Genomic DNA, 14,994 nt, shown 5'->3' with positions numbered 1-14,994 from the left:
CCAAAATTCACCCTGGGACCCAAAATGCATCCCAGGACCCCAAAATCCACCCTGGAATGTCCTAAATCCATCCCGGCACCCCAAAATTCATCTCGGCACCCCAAAAATCCACCCTGGAATGTCCTAAATCCATCCCGGCACCCCAAAATGCATCCCAGGACCCCAAAATCCACCCCGGAATGTCCCAAATCCATCCTGGGACCCCAAAAATTCATCCAAGAACTCCCAAAATTCACCTCGGGGACACCCCAAAATCCACCCCAAGATCCCAAAATCCACCCCGGGACCCCAAAATTCATCTTGGCGCCCCAAAAATCCACCCCAGGACCCCAAAATCCACCCTGGAATGTCCTAAATCCATCCCGGCACCCCAAAATTCATCTCGGCACCCCAAAATCCACCCCGAGAGCCCCAAATCCCCCCCAAATCCCCCAAAAACCACCAGCGAGTGCAAAAGCCGCCACTTTTATACCCGAAACCGCCGCGGGGGACCCCAAAATTCGGGGGGTCCCAGGGGCCGGGGGAGGGGGGAGGGGATTTTGGGGGTTCCCCGGTGCTTTTTTGGGGGGGTTCCCCCAATTTTGGGGGTCCCTACTCCCCCTCCTTGTCCTCGCCGTGGGTGATGACGTAACAAATGTTCTTGTAGTCCACGTTGCCGGCCACGTCCGGCGGGAAGGCGGCCCACATGTTCCGGATCTGCGGGGCACCCCAAAATTCGGGATTTTGGGGGATTTTGGGCGAAATTTGGGGGATTTGAGGCGAAATTTGGGGGATTTGGGGCGAAATTTGGGGGATTTGAGGGGAAATTTGGGGAGGGTTTGAGAGGTTCTGAGGGGGTTTAATGGGGTTAGAAGGGTCTCAAAGAGGAGTTTTGTGGAGGATTTTGGGGTTCCGGATCTGCGGGGCACCCCAAAATTTGGGATTTTGGGCGAAATTTGGGGGATTTGGGGGAAATTTGGGGGATTTGGGGAGGGTTTGAGGTGGTTTTGGGGGGTTTTAATGGGGTTTGAAGGATCTCAAAGGGGAGTTTTGGGGAGGATTTGGGGAGGATTTGGGGTCCCAGGGGTTCCGGATCTGCGGGGGACCCCAAAATTCGGGATTTTGGGGGATTTTGGGCGAAATTTGAGGGATTTTGGGGCAAAATTTGGGGGATTTGAGGGGAAATTTGGGGGATTTGAGGTGGTTTTGGGGAGGGTTTGAGGTGGTTTGGGGGGGGTTTAATGGGGTTAGAAGGGTCTCAAAGAGGAGTTTTGGGGAGGATTTGGGGAGGATTTGGGGTCCCAGGGGTTCCTGATCTGTGGGGGACCCCAAAATTCGGGATTTTGGGGGATTTTGGGCGAAATTTGGGGGATTTTGGGGCGAATTTGGGGGATTTGAGGTGGTTTTGGGGAGGGTTTGAGGCGTTTTGGGGGGTTTTAATGGGGTTAGAAGGGTCTCAAAGAGGAGTTTTGGGGAGGATTTGGGGAGGATTTGGGGTCCCAGGTGTTCCTGATCTGCGGGGCACCCCAAAATTCGGGATTTTGGGGCAAATTTGGGGGATTTTGGGCGAAATTTGGGGGATTTGGGGCGAAATTTGGGGGATTTGAGGTGGTTTTGGGGAGGGTTTGAGGTGGTTTTGGGGGGGTTTAATGGGGTTAGAAGGGTCTCAAAGGGGAATTTTGGGGAGGATTTGGGGAGGATTTGGGGTCCCAGGTGTTCCCGATCTGTGGGGCACCCCAAAATTTGGGATTTTGGGCGAAATTTGGGGGATTTTGGGCGAAATTTGGGGGATTTGAGAGGAAATTTGGGGGATTTGAGGTGGTTTTGGGGAGGGTTTGAGGTGGTTTTGGGGGGGTTAACGGGGTTAGAAGGGTCTCAAAGAGGAGTTTTGGGGAGGATTTTGGGGTTCCGGATCTGCGGGGCACCCCAAAATTCGGGATTTTGGGGGATTTTGGGCGAAATTTGGGGGATTTGGGGCGAAATTTGGGGGATTTGAGGTGGTTTTGGGGAGGGTTTGAGGTGGTTTTGGGGGGGTTAACGGGGTTAGAAGGGTCTCAAAGAGGAGTTTTGGGGAAGATTTTGGGGTTCCGGATCTGCGGGGGATCCCAAAATTTGGGATTTTGGGCGAAATTTGGGGGATTTTGGGCGAAATTTGGGGGATTTGAGGTGGTTTTGGGGAGGGTTTGAGGTGGTTTTGGGGAGGTTTAATGGGGTTAGAAGGGTCTCAAAGGGGAATTTTGGGGAGGATTTGGGGAGGATTTGGGGTCCCAGGTGGTCCTGATCTGTGGGGAACCCCAAAATTCGGGATTTTGGGGGATTTTGGGCGAAATTTGGGGGATTTTGGGGCAAATTTGGGGGATTTGAGGTGGTTTTGGGGAGGGTTTGAGGTGGTTTTGGGGGGGTTTAATGGGGTTAGAAGGGTCTCAAAGAGGAGTTTTGGGGAGGATTTTGGGGTCCCAGGGGTTCCGGATCTGCGGGGCACCCCAAAATTCGGGATTTTGGGGGATTTTGGGCGAAATTTGGGGGATTTTGGGGCAAATTTGGGGGATTTGGCGAGGATTTGGGGAAGGTTTTGAGGCGTTTTGGGGGGTTTTAATGGGGTTAGAAGGGTCTCAAAGAGGAGTTTTGGGGAGAATTTTGGGGTTCCGGATCTGCGGGGGATCCCAAAATTCGGGATTTTGGGCGAAATTTGGGGGATTTTGGGGGATTTTGGGCGAAATTTGGGGGATTTGAGGAGGGTTTGAGGTGGTATTGGGAGGTTCTGTGGGGGTTCAATGGGGTTAGAAGGGTCTCAAAGGGGAATTTTGGGGAGGATTTGGGGAGGATTTGGGGTCCTAGGTGGTCCTGATCTGTGGGGGACTCCAAAATTCGGGATTTTGGGGGATTTTGGGCGAAATTTGGGGGATTTGGGGCGAAATTTGGGGGATTTGAGGTGGTTTTGGGGGGGTTAATGGGGTTAGAAGGGTCTCAAAGGGGAATTTTGGGGAGGATTTGGGGAGGATTTGGGGTCCCAGGGGTTCCGGATCTGCGGGGCACCCCAAAATTTGGGGGTTTGAGGGGGATTTGGGGGATTTTGGGGCAAATTTGGGGGAATTTTGGGGACATTTGGGGAGTTTTGAGATCCCAGCGGCTCCAGGGGGGATTTGGGAAGGATTTTGGGGGGATTTTGGGGATTTGGGGATCCCAGGGGTTCCCAGGGTGAATTTGGGGTGATTTCGGGTGATTTTGGGGTAATTTTGGGTGATTTGGGGGTGATTTTGGGGTATTTTTGGGTGATTTGGGGTGATTTCGGGTGATTTGGGGTGATTTCGGCGATTTTGGGGGTGATTTCGGGTGATTTGGGGTGATTTCGGGTGATTTGGGGTGATTTTGGGGTAATTTTGGGTGATTTGGGATGATTTCGGGTGATTTTGGGGTGATTTCGGGTGATTTTGGGGTGATTTCGGGTGATTTGGGGTAATTTTGGGTGATTTGGGGTGATTTCGGGTGATTTTGGGGTGATTTTGGGGTAATTTTGGGGTAATTTTGGGTGATTTGGGATGATTTCGGGTGATTTTGGGGTGATTTCGGGTGATTTTGGGGTGATTTCGGGGCGATTTCGGGCGATTTTGGGGTAATTTTAGGGTGATTTGGGGGTGATTTTGGGGTAATTTGGGGTGATTTGGGGCGATTTTGGGTAATTCTGGGGTGATTTTGGGCGATTTCGGGGGATTTGGGGGTGATTTGGGGTGGTTTTGGGGTGATTTTTGGGGCGATTTGGGGTGATTTTTGGTGATTTCGGGTGATTTTGGGGTAATTTTGGGTGATTTGGGGGTGATTTTGGGGTAATTTTGGGTGATTTCGGGTGATTTTGGGGTGATTTCGGCGATTTTGGGGGTGATTTTGGGTGATTTTGGGGTGATTTCGGGTGATTTTGGGGTGATTTAGGGGTAATTTTGGGTGATTTGGGATGATTTCGGGTGATTTTGGGGTGATTTGGGGTGATTTGGGGTGATTTCGGGTGATTTTGGGGTGATTTCGGCGATTTTGGGGGTGATTTGGGGTGATTTTGGGGTGATTTTGGGGTGATTTCGGGTGATTTGGGGTGATTTTGGGGTGATTTCGGGTGATTTTGGGGCTCGCTGACCTCCTCGGGGGTGAAGCGGTCGCACTGCGTGGTCAGCAGCTCCTCCAGGCTGGGGGAGGGGCGGGCGGGAGGGGGGGGAGGGGTCACTCCAAAATGTCCCCGAGACCCCTCCCCCAACGACCCCCAAATTCCGCCCCAAACCCCCCCAAATTCGGGGTCAGCCCCAAATTCCGCCCCTCCCCCCCTCAAATTCGGGGTCTCCCCTCCCCCAACCCCCCCCCAAATCGAGGTTCCCCTCCCCCACCAGCCCCAAAATCCTGCCCCTCCCCCTCCCCCAAATTCGGGGTCTCCCCTCCCCCATTTCCCTCCAAATTCGGGGTCTCCCCCAACCCCCCAAATTCGGGGTCTCCCCTCCCCCAAGCCCCCCAAATTCGGGGTCTCCCCTCCCCCAACCCCCCAAATTTTTGGGGTCTCCCCTCCCCCAACCCCCCCAAAATCGAGGTTCCCCTCCCCCACCAGCCCCAAATTCCGCCCCTCCCCCCCCCAAATTTTGGGGGTCTCCCCTCCCCCAACGAACCCCAAATTCCGCCCCTCTCCCCCAGATTTTGAAGTCTCCCCTCCCCCATTTCCCCCCAAATTTTTGGGGTCTCCCCTCCCCCAACCCCCCCCAAATCGAGGTTCCCCTCCCCCACCAGCCCCAAATTCCGCCCCTCCCCCTCCCCCAATTCGGGCTCGCCCCTCCCCCCGCCCCTCCCCCACTCACAAGCTCTTCTTGATGGAGCCTTTCCCGTCCGGGTCCAGCACCTTGAACGCGCCCATGATGACGTCCTCGGGGTCCGCGCCTGGGGGGAGGGGCGGGAGGGTCAGCCCGGGGTGGGGGAGGGGCGGGAGGGTCACTCAGGGGTGGGGGAGGGGCGGGAGGGTCAGCCCGGGGTGGGGGAGGGGCGGGAGGGTCACTCAGGGGTGGGGGAGGGGCGGGAGGGTCACTCAGGGGTGGGGGAGGGGCTGGAGGGTGAGTCCGGGGTGGGGGAGGGGCGGGAGGGTCACTCAGGGGTGAGGGAGGGGCTGGAGGGTCACTCAGGGGTGGGGGAGGGGCTGGAGGGTGAGTCCGGGGTGGGGGAGGGGCGGGAGGGTCACTCAGGGGTGGGGGAGGGGCTGGGGGGCGGATTGGGGTGGGGGAGGGGCGGGAGGGGTCATCGGGGGTGGGGGAGGGGCTGGGGGCGGATTTGGGGTGGGGGAGGGGCGGGAGGGGTCAGCCGGGGGTGGGGGAGGGGCTGGGGGCGGATTTGGGGTGGGGGAGGGGCGGGAGGGGTCAGCCGGGGGTGGGGGAGGGGCGGGAGGGTCACTCAGGGGTGGGGGAGGGGCTGGAGGGTGAGTCCGGGGTGGGGGAGGGGCTGGGGGGCGGATTTGGGGTGGGGGAGGGGCGGGAGGGGTCATCGGGGGTGGGGGAGGGGCGGGAGGGGTCATCGGGGGTGGGGGAGGGGCTGGGGGCGGATTTGGGGTGGGGGGAGGGGGCGGGAGGGGTCAGCCGGGGGTGGGGGAGGGGCGGGAAGGTGAGTCCGGGGTGGGGGAGGGGCGGGAGGGGTCACTCAGGGGTGGGGGAGGGGCTGGGGGCGGATTTGGGGTGGGGGAGGGGCGGGAGGGGTCATCGGGGGTGGGGGAGGGGCGGGAGGGGTCACCGGGGGGTGGGGGGAGGGGCAGGGCCGGTTTCTAATGAAAGCCTCGAGTGGGGGAGGGGCAGGGGCGGGTGGGGGAGGGGCGATGGGGGTGGGGGAGGGGCAGGGGCGGGTGGGGGAGGGGCAGGGGCGGGTGGGGGAGGGGCGATGGGGGTGGGGGAGGGGCAGGGCCCCACCCTTGAGCTTCTCGCCGAACATGGTGAGGAACACGGTGAAGTTGATGGGCCCCGAGGCCTCTTTGATCATCGCGTCCAACTCCTCGTTCTTCACGTTCAGCCGCCCTGGGGGGAGGGGCCGGATCGGGACACGCCCACCTCGGCCACGCCCACCTCGGGCCACGCCCACCCCACCCAAACCCCGCCCCCACCCACCACGCCCTTCTCTAAGCCCCGCCCCCGCTCGTCTCCATGCCGAGGCCACAGCCCTTCGTCTGAAATCTGTGGGTTGATGCGAATTTGATGCGAATTTGATGCTAATTTTATGCTAACTTTATGCTAATTTTATGCTAACTTCTGCACCCCCTCGAAGCCCCTCCCCCAAACCCCTCCCCTTTCAATCAATTCCGAGCCCCTCCCCCTCCTCCAAAGACCCCTCCCCCTTTTGGCCCCTCCCCCTCTGGCCCAGTGCTCCCAGTACGGCCAAACTGGGGATCCCAGTGCTCCCAGTGCTCCCAGTACAGCCAGACTGGGGATCCCAGTGCTCCCAGTGCTCCCAGTACGGCCAAACTGGGGCTCCCAGTGCTCCCAGTGCTCCCAGTATAGCCAAACTGGGGCTCCCAGTGCTCCCAGTGCTCCCAGTACGGCCAAACTGGGGCTCCCAGTGCTCCCAGTACGGCCAAACTGGGGCTCCCAGTGCTCCCAGTGCGGCCAAACTGGGGCTCCCAGTGCTCCCAATGCTCCCAGTACCCCCAAACTGGGGCTCCCAGTGCTCCCAGTGCTCCCAGTACGGCCAAACTGGGGCTCCCAGTGCTCCCAGTGCTCCCAGTACGGCCAAACTGGGGCTCCCAGTGCTCCCAATGCTCCCAGTACCCCCAAACTGGGGCTCCCAGTGCTCCCAGTACGGCCAAACTGGGGCTCCCAGTGCTCCCAGTGCTCCCAGTACGGCCAAACTGGGGCTCCCAGTGCTCCCAGTGCTCCCAGTACCCCCAAACTGGGCCCCACCCATGGCAGCGAAGGTCTCTCGCAGATCATCCTTATCAATGATCCCGTCCCGGTTCTGATCGATCACCGTGAAGGCCTGCGGGGGGTGGGGGGAGGGGCGGGGGGTGGGGGGAGGGGCGTCAGGGCCCCGCCCCCTCCTCAAAATTCCCGGGGAAATTCCCCAAAAGTTCGGGGGGGGGGGAGAAAAAAAAAATCGGGGAGGGGTTTTCCCGCCCCTCCCCCACCTCCCTGAGCCCCTCCCCCACCCTGAGCCCCTCCCCCACCTTTGCACCCCTCCCCCACTTCTCGGAGAGCCCCTCCCCCATCTTTTTGAGAGCCCCTCCCCCACCTCCCTGAGCCCCTCCCCCACCTCTCTGAGCCCCTCCCCCACCTCCCTGAGCCCCTCCCCCACCTCCCTGAGCCCCTCCCCCACTCTGAGCCCCTCCCCCACCTCCCTGAGCCCCTCCCCCACCTCTCTGAGAGCCCCTCCCCCACCTTTGCACCCCTCCCCCACCTCTCTGAGCCCCTCCCCCATCTTTTTGAGAGCCCCTCCCCCACCTCTCTGAGCCCCTCCCCCACCTCTCTGAGAGCCCCTCCCCCACCTCTCTGAGAGCCCCTCCCCCACTCTGAGCCCCTCCCCCACCTTTGCACCCCTCCCCCACCTCTCTGAGCCCCTCCCCCACCTCTCTGAGAGCCCCTCCCCCACCTCCCTGAGCCCCTCCCCCACTCTGAGCCCCTCCCCCACCTCCCTGAGCCCCTCCCCCACCTCTCTGAGAGCCCCTCCCCCACCTTTGCACCCCTCCCCCACCTCTCTGAGCCCCTCCCCCATCTTTTTGAGAGCCCCTCCCCCACCTCTCTGAGCCCCTCCCCCACCCTGAGCCCCTCCCCCACCTCTCTGAGAGCCCCTCCCCCACCTTTTTGAGAGCCCCTCCCCCACTCTGAGCCCCTCCCCCACCTCTCTGAGCCCCTCCCCCACTCCTCACCCCTCCCCCACCTTTGCACCCCTCCCCCACCTCCCTGAGCCCCTCCCCCACTCCTCACCCCTCCCCCACCTCTCCTCACCCCTCCCCCACCTCTCTGAGCCCCTCCCCCGCTCTCCAGCCCCTCCCCCACCCCATTTTTTTTTCGGGGGAGGGGCCAAAACTTTTGGCCCCTCCCCCACCTCTGAGAGCCCCTCCCCCACCTCTTGGGCCCCTCCCCCACCCTCGGAGCCCCTCCCCCACCCTCGGAGCCCCTCCCCGCCCCTCCCCCACCTCCTTGAACTCCTGGATCTGGGTCTGGTCGAACATGGAGAACACGTTGGAGCTGCCCTCGGCCGCGCGGCGCTTCGCCCGCTTCGGGGCCTGCGGGGATTTGGGGGTCACGGCGGGGATTTGGGGGGGTCCCAGGGGGGATTTGGGGGTCCCAGGGGGGATTTGGGGGGTCCCAGGAGGGATTTGGGGGTCACGGCGGGGGCTTGGGGGGGATTTGGGGTTCCAGGGGGGATTTGGGGGAGCTCAGGGGGGATTTGGGGGTCCCAGGAGGGATTTGGGGGTCACGGGGGGGATTTGGGGGTCCCAGGGGGATTTTGGGGGGGATTTGGGGGTCCCAGGAGGGATTTGGGAGTCCCAGGGGGGATTTGGGGGGTCCCAGGGGGGATTTGGGGGGTCCCAGGGGGGATTTTGGGGCGGGTTTGGGGGTCACAGGAGGGATTTGGGGGTCACTGGGGGTGATTTTGGGGGGTCCCAGGGGGGATTTGGGGGGGATTTGGGGGTCCCAGGAGGGATTTGGGGGGGGATTTGGGGGTCCCAGGAGGGATTTGGGGGTCACTGGGGGGGATTTGGGGGTCACTGGGGGGGATTTGGGGGTCACTGGGGGGGATTTGGGGGTCACGGCGGGGGCTTGGGGGGGATTTGGGGTTCCAGGGGGGATTTGGGGGAGCTCAGGGGAGATTTTGGGGGGGATTTGGGGGTCCCGAGCGGGGATTTGGGGGTCACTGGGGGGGGATTTGGGGGGGATTTGGGGGTCCCGAGCGGGGATTTGGGGTGGAGTTTGGGGGTCCCAGGGGGGATTTTGGGGGGCTTGGGGGGATTTGGGGGCCACTGGGGGGGATTAGGGGGTCACGGCGGGGATTTGGGGGGGATTTGGGGGTCCCAGGGGGGATTTGGGGGGGATTTGGGGGTCCCAGGGGGGATTTGGGGGTCACTGGGGGGGATTTGGGGGGGATTTGGGGATCCCAGGAGGGATTTGGGGTGGAGTTTGGGGGGTCCCAGGGGGGATTTTGGGGGGCTCGGGGGGATTTGGGGGTCCCAGGAGGGATTTGGGGGGTCCCAGGGGGGATTTGGGGGTGCAAGGGGGGATTTTGGGGGGGATTTGGGGGTCCGAGGAGGGATTTGGGGGTCACTGGGGGGGATTTGGGGGGGATTTGGGGGGTCCCAGGAGGGATTTGGGGGGTCCCAGGAGGGATTTGGGGTGGAGTTTGGGGGTCCCAGGGGGGATTTGGGGGGGATTTGGGGGTCCCAGGAGGGATTTGAGGAGGATTTGGGGGTCCCAAGGGGGATTTGGGGTGGAGTTTGGGGGTCCCAGGGGGGATTTGGGGGGGATTTGGGGGTCCCAGGGGGGATTTTGGGGGGGATTTGGGGGTCCCAGGGGGGATTTGGGGGTCACTGGGGGGGATTTGGGGGGGATTTGGGGGTCCCAGGGGGGATTTGGGGGTCACGGCGGGGATTTGGGGGGGATTTGGGGGGTCCCAGGGGGGATTTGGGGGTCACTGGGGGGGATTTGGGGGGGATTTCGGGGGTCCCAGGGGGGATTTGGGGGTCCCAGGAGGGATTTGGGGGTCCCAGGGGGGATTTGGGGGTCCCAGGGGGGATTTGGGGGTCACTGGGGGGGATTTGGGGGGGATTTGGGGATCCCAGGAGGGATTTGGGGTGGAGTTTGGGGGGTCCCAGGGGGGATTTTGGGGGGCTCGGGGGGATTTGGGGGTCCCAGGAGGGATTTGGGGGGTCCCAGGGGGGATTTGGGGGTGCAAGGGGGGATTTTGGGGGGGATTTGGGGGTCCGAGGAGGGATTTGGGGGTCACTGGGGGGGATTTGGGGGGGATTTGGGGGGTCCCAGGAGGGATTTGGGGGGTCCCAGGAGGGATTTGGGGTGGAGTTTGGGGGTCCCAGGGGGGATTTGGGGGGGATTTGGGGGTCCCAGGAGGGATTTGAGGAGGATTTGGGGGTCCCAAGGGGGATTTGGGGTGGAGTTTGGGGGTCCCAGGGGGGATTTGGGGGGGATTTGGGGTCCCAGGGGGGATTTTGGGGGGGATTTGGGGGTCCCAGGGGGGATTTGGGGGTCACTGGGGGGGATTTGGGGGGGATTTGGGGGTCCCAGGGGGGATTTGGGGGTCACGGCGGGGATTTGGGGGGATTTGGGGGGTCCCAGGGGGGATTTGGGGGTCACTGGGGGGGATTTGGGGGGGATTTCGGGGGTCCCAGGGGGGATTTGGGGGTCCCAGGAGGGATTTGGGGGTCCCAGGGGGGATTTGGGGGTCCCAGGGGGGATTTTGGGGGGTCCCAGGGGGGATTTTGGGGCGGGTTTGGGGGTCACAGGAGGGATTTGGGGGTCACTGGGGGTGATTTTGGGGGGCTCAGGGGGGATTTGGGGGGGATTTCGGGGGTCCCAGGAGGGATTTTGGGGTCACTGGGGGAGATTTGGGGGGGCTCGGGGGGGGGGTGTTGGGGGTCCCAGGGGGGATTTTGGGGCAGATTTGGCGATTTCGGGGTCCCGGGGGGGTCTTGGGGGTCCCGGGGTGGATTTTAGGGCGGATTTTGGGGTCCCGGGGGGGGTTGGGCGGATTTTGGGGGGGTTTTGGGGTCCCGGGGTGATTTTGGGGTCCCGGGATGGATTTTGGGGTCCCAGGGGTGGAATTTCGGGGGTTTTGGGGGATTTGGGGGGATTTTGGGGCCCCGGGGTGGTTTTGGGGGGATTTTGGGGGGTTTTAGGGGGGTTTTGGGGGTCCCAGGGGTGGAATTTGGGGGGTTTTGGGGGGGTCTTGGGGTATTTTGGGGGTCCCGGGGGGGGGTTTTGGGGTCCCAGGGGTGGAATTTGGGGGATTTTGGGGGGATTTTGGGGTCCCAAGGTGGAATTTGGGGTAGATTTGGGGGATTTTGGGGTGGATTTTGGGGCATTTGGGGTCCCAGGGTGGATTTTGGGGTGGATTTGGGGGATTTTGGGGTGGATTTTGGGGGTCCCAGGGTGGATTTTGGGGTCCCAGGGGTGGATTTGGGGGATTTGGGGGGGGATTTTGGGGTATTTTGGGGGTCCCAGGGGTGGATTTTGGGGTCCCAGGGGTGGATTTTGGGGTGGATTTGGGGGATTTTGGGGTGGATTTGGGGGATTTTGGGGTGGATTTTGGGGTCCCAGGGGTGGATTTTGGGGTCCCAGGGGTGGATTTGGGGGATTTGGGGGGGGATTTTGGGGTATTTTGGGGGTCCCAGGGGTGGATTTTGGGGTCCCAGGGGTGGATTTTGGGGTGGATTTGGGGGATTTTGGGGTGGATTTGGGGGATTTTGGGGTGGATTTTGGGGTCCCAGGGGTGGATTTTGGGGTCCCAGGGGTGGATTTGGGGGATTTGGGGGGGGATTTTGGGGTATTTTGGGGGTCCCAGGGGTGGATTTTGGGGTGGATTTGGGGGATTTTGGGGCCTCTCTCACCATGGCTCTCGCTCTCCCTCGGCTCTCTCGGGCCCTTCGGGGCCCCCGCGGGATTTTAAAGCCTCGGGGGGGTGGGGGAGGGGCGCCCCTCCCCCCACCCCACCCCTCCCCCCCCATCCCCCCCCTCCCGCCCCTCCCCCACCCCCCAAAAGGGTCCCGGGGTTCCCTTAAAGGGGCAGAGACTAAAAATAGCGACCCCCGCCCCTCCCCCACCCGCACCTGCTGCCGCCCCTCCCCCAGCGCGGGGGGAGCCGAGGGGGGAGGGGAACGCCCAGTGCTCCCAGTGCTCCCAGTACGGCCAAACTGGGGCTCCCAGTGCTCCCAGTGCTCCCAGTACGGCCAAACTGGGGCTCCCAGTGCTCCCAGTGTTCCCAGTACGGCCAAACTGGGGCTCCCAGTGCTCCCAGTGCTCCCAGTATGGCCAGACTGGGGATCCCAGTGCTCCCAGTGCTCCCAGTACAGCCAAACTGGGGCTCCCAGTGCTCCCAGTACGGCCAGACTGGGGCTCCCAGTGCTCCCAGTACAGCCAAACTGGGGCTCCCAGTGCTCCCAGTGCTCCCAGTACGGCCAGACTGGGGCTCCCAGTGCTCCCAGTACAGCCAAACTGGGGATCCCAGTGCTCCCAGTGCTCCCAGTACGGCCAAACTGGGGCTCCCAGTGCTCCCAGTACGGCCAAACTGGGGCTCCCAGTGCTCCCAGTGCTCCCAGTGCTCCCAGTACGGCCAAACTGGGGCTCCCAGTGCTCCCAGTGCTCCCAGTACGGCCAAACTGGGGCTCCCAGTGCTCCCAGTGCTCCCAGTGCTCCCAGTACGGCCGAACTGGGGCTCCCAGTGCTCCCAGTGCTCCCAGTGCTCCCAGTACGGCCAAACTGGGGCTCCCAGTGCTCCCAGTGCTCCCAGTACGGCCAAACTGGGGCTCCCAGTGCTCCCAGTGCTCCCAGTACGGCCAAACTGGGGCTCCCAGTGCTCCCAGTGCTCCCAGTACGGCCAAACTGGGGCTCCCAGTGCTCCCAGTGCTCCCAGTACGGCCAAACTGGGGCTCCCAGTGCTCCCAGTGCTCCCAGTACGGCCAAACTGGGGCTCCCAGTGCTCCCAGTGCTCCCAGTACGGCCAAACTGGGGCTCCCAGTGCTCCCAGTACGGCCAAACTGGGGCTCCCAGTGCTCCCAGTGCTCCCAGTACGGCCAAACTGGGGCTCCCAGTGCTCCCAGTGCTCCCAGTATGGCCAAACTGGGGCTCCCAGTGCTCCCAGTACGGCCAAACTGGGGCTCCCAGTGCTCCCAGTACTCCCAGTACGGCCAGACTGGGGCTCCCAGTGCTCCCAGTGCTCCCAGTACGGCCAGACTGGGGCTCCCAGTGCTCCCAGTGCTCCCAGTACGGCCAAACTGGGGCTCCCAGTGCTCCCAGTACGGCCAAACTGGGGCTCCCAGTGCTCCCAGTGCTCCCAGTACGGCCAAACTGGGGCTCCCAGTGCTCCCAGTATGGCCAAACTGGGGCTCCCAGGGCTCCCAGTGCTCCCAGTACGGCCAAACTGGGGCTCCCAGTGCTCCCAGTGCTCCCAGTACGGCCAAACTGGGGCTCCCAGTGCTCCCAGTACGGCCAAACTGGGGCTCCCAGTGCTCCCAGTACGGCCAAACTGGGGCTCCCAGTGCTCCCAGTACGGCCAAACTGGGGATCCCAGTGCTCCCAGTACGGCCAAACTGGGGCTCCCAGTGCTCCCAGTACGGCCAAACTGGGGCTCCCAGTGCTCCCAGTACGGCCAAACTGGGGCTCCCAGTGCTCCCAGTGCTCCCAGTGCTCCCAGTACGGCCAAACTGGGGCTCCCAGTGCTCCCAGTGCTCCCACTATGGCCAAACTGGGGCTCCCAGTGCTCCCAGTGCTCCCAGTACGGCCAGACTGGGGCTCCCAGTGCTCCCAGTGCTCCCAGTACAGCCAAACTGGGGATCCCAGTGCTCCCAGTGCTCCCAGTATGGCCAAACTGGGGCTCCCAGTGCTCCCAGTGCTCCCAGTATGGCCAAACTGGGGCTCCCAGTGCTCCCAGTGCTCCCAGTACGGCCAAACTGGGGATCCCAGTGCTCCCAGTGCTCCCAGTACGGCCAAACTGGGGCTCCCAGTGCTCCCAGTGCTCCCAGTACGGCCAAACTGGGGCTCCCAGTGCTCCCAGTACGGCCAAACTGGGGATCCCAGTGCTCCCAGTGCTCCCAGTACGGCCAAACTGGGGCTCCCAGTGCTCCCAGTACGGCCAAACTGGGGCTCCCAGTGCTCCCAGTACGGCCAAACTGGGGCTCCCAGTGCTCCCAGTGCTCCCAGTACGGCCAAACTGGGGCTCCCAGTGCTCCCAGTGCTCCCAGTACGGCCAAACTGGGGCTCCCAGTGCTCCCAGTGCGGCCAAACTGGGGCTCCCAGTGCTCCCAGTACGGCCAAACTGGGGCTCCCAGTGCTCCCAGTGCTCCCAGTACGGCCAAACTGGGGCTCCCAGTGCTCCCAGTACGGCCAGACTGGGGCTCCCAGTGCTCCCAGTGCTCCCAGTACGGCCAAACTGGGGCTCCCAGTGCTCCCAGTGCTCCCAGTACAGCCAAACTGGGGCTCCCAGTGCTCCCAGTGCTCCCAGTACGGCCAAACTGGGGCTCCCAGTGCTCCCAGTGCTCCCAGTGCTCCCAAACTGGGGCTCCCAGTGCTCCCAGTCCTCCCAGTACAGCCAGACTGGGGCTCCCAGTGCTCCCAGTGCTCCCAGTGCTGCCAAACTGGGGCTCCCAGTGCTCCCAGTGCTCCCAGTACGGCCAAACTGGGGCTCCCAGTGCTCCCAGTGCTCCCAGTACGGCCAAACTGGGGCTCCCAGTGCTCCCAGTACGGCCAAACTGGGGCTCCCAGTGCTCCCAGTACGGCCAAACTGGGGCTCCCAGTGCTCCCAGTGCTCCCAGTATGGCCAAACTGGGGCTCCCAGTGCTCCCAGTGCTCCCAGTACGGCCAAACTGGGGCTCCCAGTGCTCCCAGTACGGCCAAACTGGGGCTCCCAGTGCTCCCAGTGCTCCCAGTGCTCCCAGTACGGCCAAACTGGGGCTCCCAGTGCTCCCAGTGCTCCCAGTACAGCCAAACTGGGGCTCCCAGTGCTCCCAGTGCTCCCAGTACGGCCAAACTGGGGCTCCCAGTGCTCCCAGTACGGCCAAACTGGGGATCCCAGTGCTCCCAGTGCTCCCAGTACGGCCAGACTGGGGCTCCCAGTGCTCCCAGTACGGCCAAACTGGGGCTCCCAGTGCTCCCAGTGCTCCCAGTACGGCCAAACTGGGGCTCCCAGTGCTCCCAGTGCTCCCAGTGCTCCCAGTACGGCCAAACTGGGGCTCCCAGTGCTCCCAGTGCTCCCAGTACAGCCAAACTGGGGCTCCCAGTGCTCCCAGTGCTCCCAGTACGGCCAAACTGGGGCTCCCAGTGCTCCCAGTACGGCCAAACTGGGGATCCC

At 62.8% G+C, this 14,994-nt stretch overlaps 1 protein-coding gene across 1 annotated transcript; it reads right to left on the bottom strand.

The window, feature by feature from the left end:
• Positions 1-449: 449 nt before the first annotated feature.
• LOC309584209 (myosin regulatory light chain 11) lies at positions 450-11,607 on the bottom strand. The gene is made up of 7 exons (XM_082300163.1): positions 11,540-11,607; positions 8,114-8,203; positions 6,882-6,957; positions 5,898-6,002; positions 4,809-4,887; positions 4,106-4,154; positions 450-696 (listed from the first exon to the last, which is right to left on the bottom strand). Exons 1-7 carry the CDS (start codon positions 11,540-11,542, stop codon positions 592-594), a joined length of 507 nt encoding a protein of 168 aa, XP_082156289.1. The 5' UTR covers positions 11,543-11,607; the 3' UTR covers positions 450-591.
• Between the last annotated feature and the right edge of the window lie 3,387 nt (positions 11,608-14,994).

The sequence above is a fragment of the Coloeus monedula genome, assembly GCF_965178545.1.
Source record: "Coloeus monedula genome assembly, chromosome: 37".
In the NCBI taxonomy this organism is placed as follows: Eukaryota; Metazoa; Chordata; class Aves; order Passeriformes; family Corvidae; genus Coloeus; species Coloeus monedula.
This window is presented reverse-complemented; position numbering and strand designations above follow the sequence as displayed.

Bases quoted from the DNA above. Each gene is read 5' to 3' on its own strand.
- LOC309584209 (XM_082300163.1), bottom strand. The intron at 4,155-4,808 runs GTGAGTGGGGGA...CCCCTCCCCCAG, and splicing joins GGCTCCATCAAGAAGAGCTT to CCTGGAGGAGCTGCTGACCA. The intron at 697-4,105 runs GTCAGCGAGCCC...GGTGCCCCGCAG, and splicing joins ACCGCTTCACCCCCGAGGAG to ATCCGGAACATGTGGGCCGC.